This window comes from Mandrillus leucophaeus, unplaced genomic scaffold, assembly GCF_000951045.1.
Source record: "Mandrillus leucophaeus isolate KB7577 unplaced genomic scaffold, Mleu.le_1.0 Scaffold75, whole genome shotgun sequence".
Taxonomy (NCBI): domain Eukaryota; kingdom Metazoa; phylum Chordata; class Mammalia; order Primates; family Cercopithecidae; genus Mandrillus; species Mandrillus leucophaeus.
In genome coordinates, this window is record NW_012108141.1 from 2,424,463 (window position 1) to 2,439,724 (window position 15,262).

General features: G+C 37.5%; 1 protein-coding gene across 2 annotated transcripts in view; it reads right to left on the reverse strand.

Annotated features, from left to right (window-relative positions):
- CCDC158 (coiled-coil domain containing 158) overlaps positions 1-15,262 on the reverse strand; it is a 132,160-nt gene that overhangs the window by 94,748 nt on the left and 22,150 nt on the right. Inside the window, exons 3-4 of one of the 2 annotated variants that reach the window (XM_011966211.1) lie at positions 12,235-12,377; positions 4,720-4,937 (exon numbers count right to left, since the gene is read on the reverse strand). In XM_011966211.1, coding sequence (XP_011821601.1) covers positions 4,720-4,937; positions 12,235-12,304 — 288 coding nt within the window. In that variant the 5' untranslated portion in view covers positions 12,305-12,377. The remainder of the gene's footprint in view (positions 1-4,719; positions 4,938-12,234; positions 12,378-15,262) is intronic. The other variant, XM_011966210.1, reaches the window with a different exon arrangement.

Sequence of the window (15,262 nt, forward strand, 5' to 3'; positions counted from 1 at the left end):
GCCTACTTCAAAAAAGAAGAAAAACTTCAAATAAACAATTTAAATGATGTATTTTAAAGAACCAGAAAAGCAAGAGCAAACTGAACCCAAAATTAGTACAAGAAAAGAAATAATAAAGATCAGAGCAGAAATAAAATTAAAATGAAGAAAATAATACAAAAGATCAATGAAACAAAAAGTTGTTTGACAAGATAAATTTGACAAACCTTTGGCCAGACCAAGAAAAAAGATAGAAGACCCAAATAAATATATTCAGAGACAAAAAAGGATACATTACAACTGATACTGCATAAATTCAAAGGATCATTAGTAGCTACTATGAGTAATTACATGCCAATGAACTGGAAACATCTAGAAAAAAAGGACAAATTCCTAGACACATACAACTTACCAGGATTGAACCCTGAAGAAATCTAAAACCTGAACAAGTCCCAGTAAAGAAAAGCCCAGAACCTGATGGCTTCACTGCTGAATACCAAACATTTAAAGAACCAACACCAATTATACTCAACTGTTCCAAAAAATTGAGGAAGAGGAACTTCTTCCAAACTCATTCTACGATGGCAGTTATTACCCTGATACCAAAACCAGACAAAGACACATCAAAAAAAGAAAACTACAGGTCAGTATCTCTGATGAATACTGATGCAGAAATTCTCAACAAAATACTAGCAAACTGAATTCAGCAATACATTAAAAAGTTCATATATCATGACCAAGTGGGATTTATCCCTGGGATGCAAGGATGGTTAGACATATGTAAATCAATCAATGTGATACATCATATCAACATAATGAAAAACAAAAACCATATGACTATTTCAATTGAGGCTGAAAAAGCATTTGATAAAATTAAACATCTCTTCAGGATAAAACTCTCAAAAAAATGGGTAGAGAATAGAAAACAATGAAGCATACCTACAAGATCAACATAATAAAAACCATATATGACAGAACCACAGCTAGTATTATACTTAACGAAGAAAAACTAAAAGCCTTTCTTGCAAGATCTGGAACACGACAAAGATGCCCACTTTCACCATTGTTATTCAACAAAGTACTGGAAGTCCTAGCTTGAGCAACCACATAGAGAAAGAAATAAATGACATTCAAACTGGAACGGAAGAAGTCAAATTATCCTTGTTTGCAGATGATATAATCTTATATTTGGAAAAAACCTAAAGACTCTACCAAAAAACTATTAGAACTAATAAGCAAATTCAGTCACATTGCAGGATACAGTCAACATATAAAAATCAATAGCATTTCTATATGCCAACAGTGAGCAATCTGAAAAAGAAATAAAAAAGTAATCCCATTACAAGTTCCACAAATAAAATGAAATAACTAGGAATTAACCAAAGAAGTGAAAGACCTCAATAATGAAAACTATAAAATACTGATGAAAGAAATGGAAGAGGACACCAAAAATCAGAAAGGTATCCCATATTCATGGATTAGAAAAATCAACATTGTTAAAATGTCCATAAAATCCAAAGCAATCTACAGATTCAATGCAATCTCTATCAAAATACTAATGGTATTCTTCACAGAAATAGAAAAAAACAATCTTAAAATTCATATGGAGTCACAAAAGATGCAGAATGGCCAAAGCTATCCTGAACAAAAAGAACAAAACTGGGGGAACCCATTATCTGACTTTAAATTACACTACAGAGTTACAGTAACCAGAACAGCATGGTACTGGCATAAAAACAAACACATAGAACAATAAAATAGAATAGAGAACCCAGAAATGAATCCACTCACATACAGTGAATTTATTTTCAACAAAGGTGCCAAGAACATATATTAGGGAAAAGACAGTCTTTTCAATAAATGGTACTGGGAAAACTGGATATCCATATGCAGAAGAATGAAACTAGATCCCTATCTCTCACCACATTTAAAAATCAAATCAAAAAGGGTTAAAAGACTTATATATAAGACCTCAAACTATGAAACTCTATGAGAAAACATTGGGGGAAACTTCCTAGGACACTGTCCTAGGCAAAAATTTCTTGCGTAATACCCCACATGCACAGGCAACCAATGCAAAAATGGACAAATGGGATCACATCAAGTTAGAAAGCTTCTACACAGCAAAGGAAACAATCAACAAAGTGAAGAGAAAACCCACAGAATGGGATGAAATATCTGCAAACTACTCATTTGACAAGGGATTAATAACCAGAATACATAAGGAGCTCAAACAACTCTATAGGAAAAAATCTAGTAATTTGACTAAAAATAGGGAAATGATTTGAATAGACATTTCTCAAAGAACAAATACAAATGGCAAACAGGTATATGAGAAAGTGTTCAATATCACTGATCATTAGAGAAATGCAAATCTGAACTACAATGAGATATCAACTCACCCCAGTTAAAACAGTTTTTATCCAAAAGTTAGGCAATAACAAATGCTGGCAAGGATATGGAGAAAAGGGAACCCTTGTACACTGTTGGTGGGAATGTGAATTAGTACAACCACTATAAAGAACAGTTTGGAGGTCCCTCAAAAAAACTGAAAATAGAGCTACCATACGATCCAGCAATCCCACTGTTGGGTATATACCCCCAAAAAAGGAAATCAATATACCAAAAAGGTATCTGCACTCCCATGTTTGTTGCAGACTGTTCACAATAGCCAAGATTTGGAAGCAACCTTAGTGTCCAACCACCACAGATGAATGGATATAGAAAATGTGGTACTTATAAACAGTGGAGTACCATTTATCATAAAAAAGAATGAGATACTGTCATTTGCAACAACATGGATGGAACTGGAGGTCATTATGTTAAGTGAAATAAGCCAGGCACAGAAAGACAGACATCACATGTTCTTGCTTATTTGTGAGATCTAAAAATTAAAACAATTGAATTCACGGAGATAGAGAGTAGAGGGATGGTTACCAGAGAGGGTGGGAAGGGTAGTGGGGGAGTGCCAAGGGGAGGTGGGGATGGTTAATGGGTACAAAAAAATACAACGAATAAGACCTAGTATTTGATAGCACAACAGGGTGATTATAGTCAATAATAATTCAATTGTACATTTTCAAATAACTAAAAGAATATAATTTGATTGTTTGTAACATGAAGTATAAATGCTTGAGAGGATGGGTACCCAATTTTCCATCATGTGATTTTTTACACATTGCATGCCTGACCAAAATAGCTCATATACTCCATAAATACATATGCCTTTTTGTTTAATCAAAAAAAAAAAAGAAAGAAAGAAGAGAGAAAACAGTGATTCCTGGAAACCATGGATTCAACCTGGAAAGTAGTAGCAGAAGTCTTAGGAAAAGAGTTATACAAGAGACCTAAGAGAAACTAATCTAGACTGGGCAAAAGGTCAGAAGATGCTTGGAGTGTCCTGGGTCAAAGGAGGATATAGAAAACCTATATGATGTGTTTTTTTCTAATAAGGATATGATAAAGGCAAATAGTATAAGGAAAAAGAAAGGCAATTAGGAACCCCAGTAAAAACAAAAACCTACACAAGAAAGGAAATTTACTGATTTAACACATATTTACTGAAGGCCAATAAAGTGTCATATACTGTTAGGGGATAGACATAGAAAACAAATTAAGACACTGTTTCTTCTCCTCATTGGTACCTCTGTGCTTCCTTTGTCTATACATACATCTTCATTAGTGTACTTATCATAGGGTAATTCCACTGTTTATATGACAAGCTCCCCTCCCAGACTATGAATTCCTTGTAAGTCCTATCTTACTCATTTTTTTTTATCCCTGTGCATACTGGGGTACATAATTTTCAACACTAAATAAAATTGTAGATTTTTTTTTTTCCTAAAAATGCTCACACAATCTGATGAGGTAATGCGGTAATGAGAAAAATTAGATGTACTAAATACTACAATAAATGTGTACAAATGGCAGTAACTGTACAGAGGAAAGCACACCTAATGTCATCTAGAGGAAAGGCTTCAGAGAAGAAAATGCCTAAGTTGAGTCTTGGTGCATAATAAGAGTTTGCCAGGCAGACAAAGTAGAGAAGAGAAAATGGCCTGGGCAAAGGCATGCAGGTCTGGAATAGCGCGGTATCCAGGGACAAGCAAGTGGTCCGATACTGCCAGAATAGAGGTACCTATGGAGAATGGGTAGCATATGAGCCTAAAATGTACCAGGGCGAGGTTAGAGCATGAAGAGCTTCGGATGTTACAGTAAGGAGTTTGGCTTTTAGATTGTTAACTACTGGGACCCAATATGCAATTGTAAAGCCAGTTTGATTCTACATAATGTCCACTTGAAATTTTTAGCAAATAACTTCTAGATGCTATTTAGCTATGATGCATACACACATATCTAAAAACCTACCCTCTACCATTGCTTTGTAAAGAGAAATCAGGTATCATGTTAGCAGGACAATAGGTCTACGCCAATCATTAATTATAGCTGCAGATAAATGCTACTTATAATTTTGAGTTATTCAAGTTTTGTTAAAATTTACATCGTGAAACCAAGGTGCTTTGAATAATTATTAAAAAAGAAAAATAAATATGTAGACTTTTCATTAGCCCAATTTTAATACTGAAAATAGAAGACACAGGTCAAATTAACAAATTTAACCAATAAACCCATTGTTAGTTTTTTCTTTCAGGAAGTTGTATAACTGGCTTTACAACTACATATTGGGCCTCACTGTTGTCCCCCAAATAGCATCAGGTACTAGAAGAGAAGGCAACTCACTTCATTTAGTCTTCTCTGTAAATCTTTGACTTGATGTGAATATTCTTCTAAAACACGTTCAAAGTGTTCCTTTCCAGGATATTGGATGATTTTTCTAGGAGAATCAAGTTCCACTTCATATTTAGGGAAAAAAGGAACCTGTGTCAAAGTCCCAGCTGAAGATGTGTTTTCAATTATTGTACCACGAATAGACGACACAAAAAACGGACTTGAAGAACCTAAATATCAAAGAATTCATTAATTAACTTTTTTTTTTGGAGAAGGAGTTTCACTCTTGTTGCCCAAGCTGGAGTGCAATGATGCGATCTCGCTCATTGCAACCTCTGCCTCCTGGTTCAAGCGATTCTCCTGCCTCAGCCTCCCAAGTAGCTGGTAATACAGGAGCAAGCCACCATGCCCGGCTAATTTTTTGTATTTTTAGTAGAAACAGGGTTTCACCATATTAGCCATGGTGAAACCATGGTCTGGTCTCTAACTCCTGACCTCCTGACCTCAGGTGATCTGCCCACCTCGGCCTCCCAAAGTGCTGGGATTACAGGTATGAGCCACCGGGCCTGGGCCATTCATTAACTTTTTCATAAAATAATTTTGTGCACAATTATGCTAACTGATTCCCTTATTGAACCCCAAAGAAGCTCAAGGTCTTGGGGGAAAATACGCATGTGAAGGGATAAAGCAATTTTGGCCTTAAGCTGATGCTGTAGCAGGATGAGACTGTTAGGGGCCTTCTTGGGAGGTGAATGTGTTTTGCATGTGAGTGAAAAGTAAATAATTTGTGATCGGGGGCAAACTGGTGATGGTTTTAAAATATGTCCAAAAATTCTTTGATATTCCTCCCTTGAGGAGGTACAGGTTAATTTCCCTCCTCTTTGTAAGAAAGGGGAAGGAAGGGTGTATGTGTTTTTGTGTGTTTGTAGCATTTGCTTAATTTTGCAAAAAACAAACAAACAAACAAAAACCTGGAAGAATAAAACAGAAACTCATAAAAGCAGCTATCTATGGGGTATAGGATAAGTGGAAACAGAGTGGTGCAGATAGGGATGGGAGCAAGACTCTAATTAGAGCATACTGTTTACAAAGTTTTTATTTCTGAGCCATGTAAATGTTACATGTATTCAAAAATAAAATTAAAAACAAAATGAAAATAAATTAAATACTAATAAAAACAAGCAAACCTAAGTAAATAAGGAAATTGATAACCACCTCACAGAGAAAAGAAGACTGTTCCTTCAAATAACATTAGAACACAGTGCTAACATTAGAACACTGTACAGCCAGCCTTGGTTACTTAGTAAGGGGTTAATGTTGGTAGTGTTGTTATAATTCTGAAACTAGTTCATGTGTATTATAGAAGAGAGAAAATGAATGAATGTACTGAGGTCTTTGGAAATTAGGGTTTTCACTGTAGGAAAGACACAAATACGAATGATAAGGAAGAACTCTATGGTATCGGATTTGAATTTGAGTTATCAGTGCTTCTAATTTATGATTTTTAAAAATTGACTTCCAAGCTTTAGCCACTGAACGGTCCGAGACACAATGGCACCTCAGTAGCAATATGCATGCCAGATCTTGATTTCTGAATATGATTCCCTCCTAAAAGGAACAAGGGCTTCCTAGCAAAATGGCTGAATTCAGGTCTGAGGGAGCAGGCAAAATACAAGGTGAGCCTGAAACGTTTTGATATACCAGAAAGCAATAAATTGGGGTAATGCCTTTAAAAAGACACAGAAGCCAGCTTTAAGGGACTGGTCAAATTTGATACACCTGAGAATCAAAAACAGTAGTGACAGCAATGCATCATAGCACTTTAAATTAAAAAAACAAAAGATGGTTCTATAATGATAACAGGGAAAACTGTTTTATTCCTGAAGAATGTCAGCTAATAATGATGATAAAATTAGAAAATCATCAACGTAATAATTGATTAGGCACGGATCTTTAGTTGACACTGAAGCCACTGGATGAAGGATTATTTAGTAGCAGGATATTCACAGGGTTTCAAAAGATACGCTAAAGATTACATATTAATTATAAAGGGGGAAATGTAACTTTCAATTAGTGGGATGTGGCATTATGTGTTCCCTGGGGGTATGCTGTAAAAGTATACATCACTTGGCTGGGCGTGGTGGCTCATGGCTGTAATCCTAGCACTTTGGGAGGCCAAGGCAGGTGGAGTGCCTGAGTTCAGGAGTTCAAGACCAGCCTGGGCAACATGGTGAAACCCCATCTCTACTAAAAATACAAAAAATTAGCCAGGCGTGGTGGTGCGTGTCTGTAATCCCAGCTACTTGGAAGGCTGAGGCACAAGAATCATTTGAAACCGGAAGGCGGAGGTGGCAGTGAGCTGAGATCATGCCACAGCACTCTAGCTTGGGCGACAGAGCGAGACCAAAAAAAAAAAAAAAAAAATGTACACATCGCATATGTAAAACTCTTGTCAAATGAGTATAACCTAAATCTGAACATGAGAAACAAGTTTTAAAATTCTAGAATGGGGATATTCTATGGTACATTCTGTAATAACTGTTCTGAACTCTTAAAGCCAATGCCATGAGAAACATGCAGAGAGAGAGAGAATGGTTATAAATTTAAAGAGAATAAGGAGATCAAACAACCAAATACAATTCATGATCTTTGATTTGCTCCTAGATTAGTAAAAATACCTAAGACTTTTTGGGAGGACAACTAGAGAAATTTAAATATGAACACATTAGATGATACTGCATTGACAGTATTTATCTTAGATATAATAATGTGGTTTGAGAAAATCATCCTTATTCTTAGGAGATGCACATTCAGGTTTTAAAGCAAGAATCATGATGCTTTCAACTAATTTTCAAATAGTCTGGCAAAATGAGATACATATTATAGGTACACAGATAAAGCAAATACGACAAAATGTGGAGAACTGGTGAATCCAGTTGGAGGGTATATAAGGTGAGCACTGTATTGTTCTTTCCATTTTTCTGCAACTTCAGAAAATTTCAAATAAAAAACTGGGTGGGGAATATCGCACACTGGGGCCTATTGGGGTGCAGAAGGAGGGAGAGCATCAGGATACATGGCTAATGCATACAGGGCTTAATACCTAGGTGATGGGTTGATAGGTGCCGCAAACCACGATGGCACACATTTACCTATGCAACACACCTGCATATCCTGCACATGTATCCCAGAACTTAAAATTAAATTAAATTAAATTAAATTAAGTTAAATTAAAGATAAATAGACTGGGCGCCGTGGCTCATGCATGTAATCTCAGCACTTTGGGAGGCCAAGACAGGTGGATTGCCTGAGTTCAGGAGTTCAAGACCAGCCTAGGCAACATGGTGAAACCCCATCTCTACTAAAAATACAAAAAATTAGCCGGGAATGATAGTGGGCGCCTGTAGCCCCACCTACTTGGGAGGCTGAGGCAGGAGAATGGCATGAACCCGGGAGGCAGAGCTTGCAGTGAGCCTAGATCGTGCCACTGCACTCCAGCCTGGGCGATGACAGAGCAAGACTCCATCTCAAACAAAATAAATAAATAAATAAATAAAAAGCAGTTCATTGGACTTAGCAAAGAGGGGGAATCTGGCCACATTGGCAGGAGTGATTTCATTGGAACACTGGGCGCAAAAGCTGTAAGGCAGTAGCTTGTAGAGTGAACGGATGGTTAGGAAACGTAGCTAGGGAATACAGATTTTTCTTTTAGAAGGCACAACTATGAAGGAGAGATCAGGAAGGGATAGGTCAGGGAAAAGCATTTTTGTCGTTTTGGTTTGTGTGTTCTATGTATTTGTTAGTGTTTTTAGATTGGGAGAGACTTGGCATGGTTTTACTGATGAAAAGGTGCAAACGGAGAGAAAGAGGCTGAAGATACGAATGAACAGGGGTAATTTCTGAGCCAGATCTCTGAAGGGGCAGAGGAGTTGACAATGGGGAGTGAAAAGAAAAACATGGTTAGTGAATTAAGAAGCTGACTCTTCCATTGAGCTATGGGAGAAGCAGGCATGGACTGCGAAAAATAGTGGGCCTTCAGCACGGGATATGAGGAGAAAAGAGAGGACCAGCATAGGGCTTCTATTTTCTCTAGAAATTAGGAAATAATGTTATCTGAGAGTGAGAAAGAAGAAGACAGGGAAAAGGAGTTAAGAATGGTGTGATTTTCATATGTTTATTGTGGCACTATTCACAATAGCAAAGACTGGGAACCAACCCAAATGTCCATCAGTGAGAGACTGGATTAAGGAAATGTGGCACATAAACACCATGGAATACTATGTAGTCATAAAAAAGGATGAGTTCATGTCTTTTGTAGGGACATGGTCATGAAGCTGGAAACCATCATTCTGAGCAAACTATCACAAGGACAGAAAACCAAACACCACATGTTCTCACTCCTAGGTGGGAATTGAACAATGAGAACACTTGGACACAGCGTGGGGAACATCACATACTGGGGCCTGTCATGGGGTTGGGTGATAGGGGAGGGTTAGCATTAGGAGATATACCTAATGTAAATGACTAGTTAATGGGTGCAGCACACCAACATGGCACATATATACATATGTAACAAACCTGCACATTGTGCACATGTACCCTAGAACTTAAAGTATAATAATAAAAAAAACCCTCATACTCCTCCCTCTGCACTACCCCTCACAACCAAAAAAACAAAAAAAAAAGAATGGTGTGATTTTGAAATAAGTATTATGGAAAACTGGAAAGACACCTGGCTAAGATCATGAGAAAAATTTCTTAGCAGCATCCAATTGAGATAAGAGACTGACCTTGAAGTGAAAAATACACATTTGTGTATTTTCCCTAGCAAATTCAAAATCTTGCAGCAGCCCACTGAATAACGGGGAAGGCAGTCAGCCTGATAAGGATTTGGTTTTTCCTGTAAGAATGCAAGAGAGGGCCGGGCGCGGTGGCTCAAGCCTGTAATCCCAGCACTTTGGGAGGCCGAGACGGGCGGATCACAAGGTCAGGAGATCGAGACCATCCTGGCTAACATGGTGAAACCCTGTCTCTACTAAAAAATACAAAAAAAACCCCACAAAACTAGCCGGGCGAGGTGGCAGGCGTCTGTAGTCCCTGCTACTCGGGAGCCTGAGGCAGGAGAATGGCATAAACCCGGGAGGCGGAGCTTGCAGTGAGCTGAGATCCGGCCACAGCACTCCAGCCTGGGCAACAGAGCGAGACTCCATCTAAAGACAAAAAAAAAAAGAGTGCAAGAGAATAATCAAGGGGAAAGGAAGTTGAGAATACTGGCAAGTGACTTGCTGAAATAAGGAATGATACAAAAGAAAGTGAAGATAGAATGAGGCTGATAATTTTGGAGAAAATGGCAGAACCTAAAGCAGTTGTTCTCAACCTTTGCTATAAATCAGGATCACCTGGGGAGCTTTAAAAAAAATCCAGTGGTGCCTGATCTCCACTGTAGACCTACTGAATCAGAGTCTCAAGGTGTGGATCTAAGCCATTTAAGTGTTTAAAATTAAGTGTGATTTTTGACATGGGTCCACTACCTTCATGTGCAGAAAGCAGGTGTACTCTAGGAATAAGGGAGTGAGATTGTTGAAAGATCGGAGGTTAAAAGAAAAACAAACTTCCTTTCTCTGCCAATAGCACTCCCACAAGCACGGTAAATGTTCCTAAAACCCACAGACTTTCTGTAAAAAGTGTGACAAGCACCAACTCCACAAAACAACACAGTACAAGAAGGGCAAGGATTTTCTGTAAAATCATGAGAAAGCCTCATGATGACAGGAAGCAGAGTGGCTATGGTGGGCAGACTAAGTCGACTTTCTGGAAAAAGACTAAAACGATCAAGAAGATTGTGCTGATGCCTTGAGGGCATTGAACCCAGCTGCAGATCTAAGAGAATGCTGGCAACCAAGAGATGCAAGCCTCTTGAACTGGCTTGAGATATGAAGAGAAAGGGTGAAGCGATCCAGTTCTCAGTGTCATCTTTTGTTTTATTATGAAGACAATAAAATCTTGAGTTTATGTTAAAAAAATAAAAGACAAGAGGTTGAATTTCAGAAGTCTATCAGTTCTTGGTAATAAGATCCAAAATAAGGGAGTGGGTAACTAGAGTAAAGGTAAAATAGTAAGAATTTAAGAGGTCAAAAAGCTGTAAGTCTAAGATCTTAGATGAGTCACCCATGAGGATGGTATTACAGGATGATGATGTACCTGAGGAGGGAGGGACAACCCGTGATCTAAGTGCCAGTGCCAATAACGAGTATGAGGATGTGGCTATGTAGGAAGTGAGCAAGCAGAGGTGGGCAGGGGAGATGGGTGTAGTAAGGTGGAGATGACAACGGCTTTTTAGGATGTATGAGCATAGTGAGAAGCAGAAATGTTTATACAATAAGGGTGCTGAAAGAAATGTTTCTAAGCAGACCAGTAAAACAACAAATCAATATCTGAGAATAATCTCTGCATGCACTAAAAGAATGAGTTACATCTGTGATTATCCTATTTCGAATCTGAATTTCTACTAGAAGAAAACTTGTATGATTCTGGCTTCTGAGATAGACCATTAAATTGAAAAGAAAAAAAGAATGAGGAGAGATGGGCAAGGAAGAGAAAGTGCAGGTCATTTGCCTGATTGCCCTTGAATGCATTCGCTGTCCTTCCCCTTCTCTGTCGAGTGTTGTAGGTTCCCTTTCCACTTCTCTTCCAGGTAGGTTTGCAATGGGAAGAGCTGGCAGAAGAGCCAGAGGCAGCAGAAAGGGGGAAACCAAGGTCATGGTCCTCTCACTGTCTCAAACGGGGATCTGGTAGTTAGTGGTGGCTTCAGCTCCTTCCAGGCAGCCCTCTCCGTGGTTCTACCTCTAGCTTCCATGCCCTTGCAACAGCTGCTTTTCTCATTGTCCTTCTAGCCAAAGGCGTGATTGGTAGCAGCTTCCTGCAGTTGGTAATTTCCATGTTGTTTCATCCCTTTAGGCTTTGCAGCTCTTTCAGCACCCATGTAACCATTCCTTGTATTAAATTCCAACTATTTATTCCATCTGTGTCTGTTTTCCTGACATAGGAATCACCTTTTGATTGAAATAATTTGGATCAGAGGTGATGGGAGCCTCAACCAGAATACCAGTAACGGAAATGGAGAGGGAAAAAATGAATTCAAGAGACATTTCAAAGGAAAATCAGCAGGGCCTCAGTACCTGACTGGATGTAGCAGCAGGTAAGCAAAAAGAAGTGAAATGATACAAAATTCTGACAGGGTAGACCAAGAGACACAGGAGGAAGAGAAGGCATTAGGAAGGCATGGTGCATGTTGAGGCTGAAGTACCTCAATGTAGAAACATTTTTTAAAACAAAAAATTCCTTGAAAGACAAAGGAATTTCTTCTTCAAAAAGTAGAATTATAAACAATATGGTAGACATTCATGACCATGGTATGCAACCTACATGGTTAAAAACAAAACATACTAGAAACAGCAGCTTGAATGAATATCATGAAGATTGGTTAATTCTAATTTTTTCCCATTTTGTTTTATAAACAGCACATACCTTCATTAGATGTGACACCACTACTTGATAAAATATCTTCATTATTTGATTCACAAGCTTTTGATTCCATATTAAATATTGCCACCTCTTCTTAGAGATCTTGAAGTATGAATGGTTCCCTCTTTGGTTCTTTTGGTTCCTGTCTATGAAAGACAGAGATTCAATCTTTATTAATAAGGTACTATGTGAAAAAAGTTCATAGAGGAACAGGAACTGACTTTTTAACATTTGAAATTTAGTAATAATTTCTTCACCAGAAAAATAATTATTTATACTGAAATACATTGTATTACATAAAATTAATAAGTGAATACAATCTTACGGTGAAAATTATTGATTTTAATGACCAAGTGGATTATTAAAGACAACCTGAAAATAAGAAATTAATAATTATTGTGGTAATTAGTGCTCTGATTTGGGGTAGAGGTTTCTCATAAAGTTACACCATCAAATAATGGAAGAAAACATCTCCTTAGCAAACACCACAAATCATCAAAATAGAAGTCACTAGTAAAAGTTGAAGAACTTCTTTGATGTCAAATAGTGCTCACAATTTTCATTTGAGCTAAGAGGAGAATTCTAAATGTGGAGAACAATGGTGGTGGTCTGATTTCAAATCTTCCTCTCATCCTCCCAAATTGCCATAAAATCAACCAGGCACTCCACACCCCTAGCATCACTGAAAGACAGAGAGTACCACAACCTTCAAATAATCTGCAAGTAGAGGGAAAGCTTTTTCCAGAATGATTTCTGCAGCCCACCTACCAACACTACAAGCCAAAGGGTACAGAAAATGGGAAGAGGTAAGCAGAAGACAGAAAAAGTACAGATAAATTCACCCCCGGATGTGAAAAAGTAAAGGTCAAAATATTAAGCACAGGTTGGAACCTGATAATCCACAGCCCTAACAGTGGAGTAGGTATTTGAAGAAGTAGCGGCCTCAGAGAAGCAGTGTTTCTTGGGGCGAATGAGATACAGAGAGAAAAGATGGTCTCCCCTAGGGACATGGCAGTAGTCAAGGGAAAGAAGGAAATGAGAGAGAAACACTAAGGAACCAGCAGAAACAAAACACAAGCTAGATATACCACCCTCCTTCCACCCTTCCCACCCAACACCACTAACCATAAAGAAACTGCATGGCAGAAGGCAGTCTCAAAGTAAGAACTTTGTCCACAAAATGAATAGGAATAAATAAAAGCAGACTACATCTACTGCAAAATGTCAGAAAACATGAATAAAATCTTTTCTGATGATGAAAAGTCTCTCCCACAAACAACAAACATGAAGCCAAAGAAAACTGTAACATAATACTCCAAGCTGAATCCAGTATGCTCAAACAAGCATTTAGGGGTATGAAAAATCACCCCTGAATTAGAAATGTAAAGTCAAAGAATAAAAATGGACAAGAAACGAAACAAGAAAACAAACAAACAGGAAGAGATTAAATGAGAGTTGATTAAAGTTAGGAAAGACAGAGAAATAAAAAACAAAATTATATCAGAAATAATGACTGAATCACAAAGTATACAAGCAATGACAGGTTGTAATAAAAATTTAATAAAGGCACTGAAGAAAATCAGGAAAGCCACCATTAGAATAAAAAATAAAATAAAGAAGTAAAAAGGGTGAAAGCCGGGCCTGGTGGCTCACACCTGTAATCCCAGCACTTAGGGAGGCAGAAGCAGGAGGATAGCTTGAACCCAGGAGTTCAAGACCTATCTGAGCAACAGAGCAGGACCTCATTCTCCACAAAAAGGAAGAAAAGAAGACAAAAAAAAAAAAAAAAAAGAGTGAGAGAGGATTGAAATGGAAGACAGGCAAATAAGGTTGAATATAACTGGGTTTCCTAAAGGAAAAACATAGAACAATGAAACAGAACTATTATTTAAAACTATAATCCAAGAAAATTTTCCAGATACAAAGACCTGAATCTACACATTTTCCATACTAGGGAAAGGTGACCAAGAATGATCAACTCTGAGACATACACTATTAAAACAATATTAAGACTTTAAAGATAATGAAAAAATCCTCAGTACCTCCAGGCAAAAAAGATGAAATAATTTACAAAGACAAGAAGATTAGACTGGCACTAGGTTATTAAAAAGCAACACACACAGTAAGGCAAGAGTGTAGTAGTACTTTCAAGAAAGAAAAAAAGGACAAACCAAGGATATTACAGCCAGCCAAGATGTCCTTCAAAACGTCTGAAGCCACGAAAAAAGCAGTTTTGACTGTACCGGAACACTGTGCCGTGTGCCTCTGCTGAGGATTCTACTAGAGAAGATGAGCCTCATTCACCCAAAAGACCATTGTAAAATGTGGCAACTGGTGAAGATCTTCAAGGTTTCGTGTAGGTTCTAAATTTTTAAAAGTAAATTTGGAAAAAAAGGATAAATACAAACATTTAAAAAACAAGACTGCGAAAACTGCAAGGGGACGGATGGTGAATATTTAAATATTCAGTTATAGAGTTGAGAAAAACAAAGGTGAAGTAATGGCACTGAGTAGTGATATAAATATTATGTGCATGACAAAGGAGAATAAATGTAACTAAAAACGGAAGGAAGAGGAAGAAAAGCAGAAAGTAAAAGACCATTGACTGTTATAAATGGAATAGACAGTAGTCGAAGGACACCACTTAAAACTGACAAACAGTAAAAGGTCAAGTAAGAAAAAGGGGTTTTAAAAGTGCACTATAAAAAGCATAAGTACAAAAGTAACCACTAGAGTAAAAATACAAACCTTCTTAAATGACAAAGAATTCTAAAGGGAAACATAAAGAAGAAACATCAAATAAAGAAACTCTAGCAAATATAACACATTCAGTAATTACACCCACAAGATAATATAATGATGTGAAAAAAATACCACAGAATTTAGACCAGTCATGTTGATAAATGTCAGAGGACTTAACTTGCCTATTGGAAGACAAGGATTTTCAAATTGGCTTTCAAAAAAAACAACTCTTCTAAGTACAAAAAAGTATGCCTAAAATCGCACAGATTCAAAAAGATTAAAAATAAAA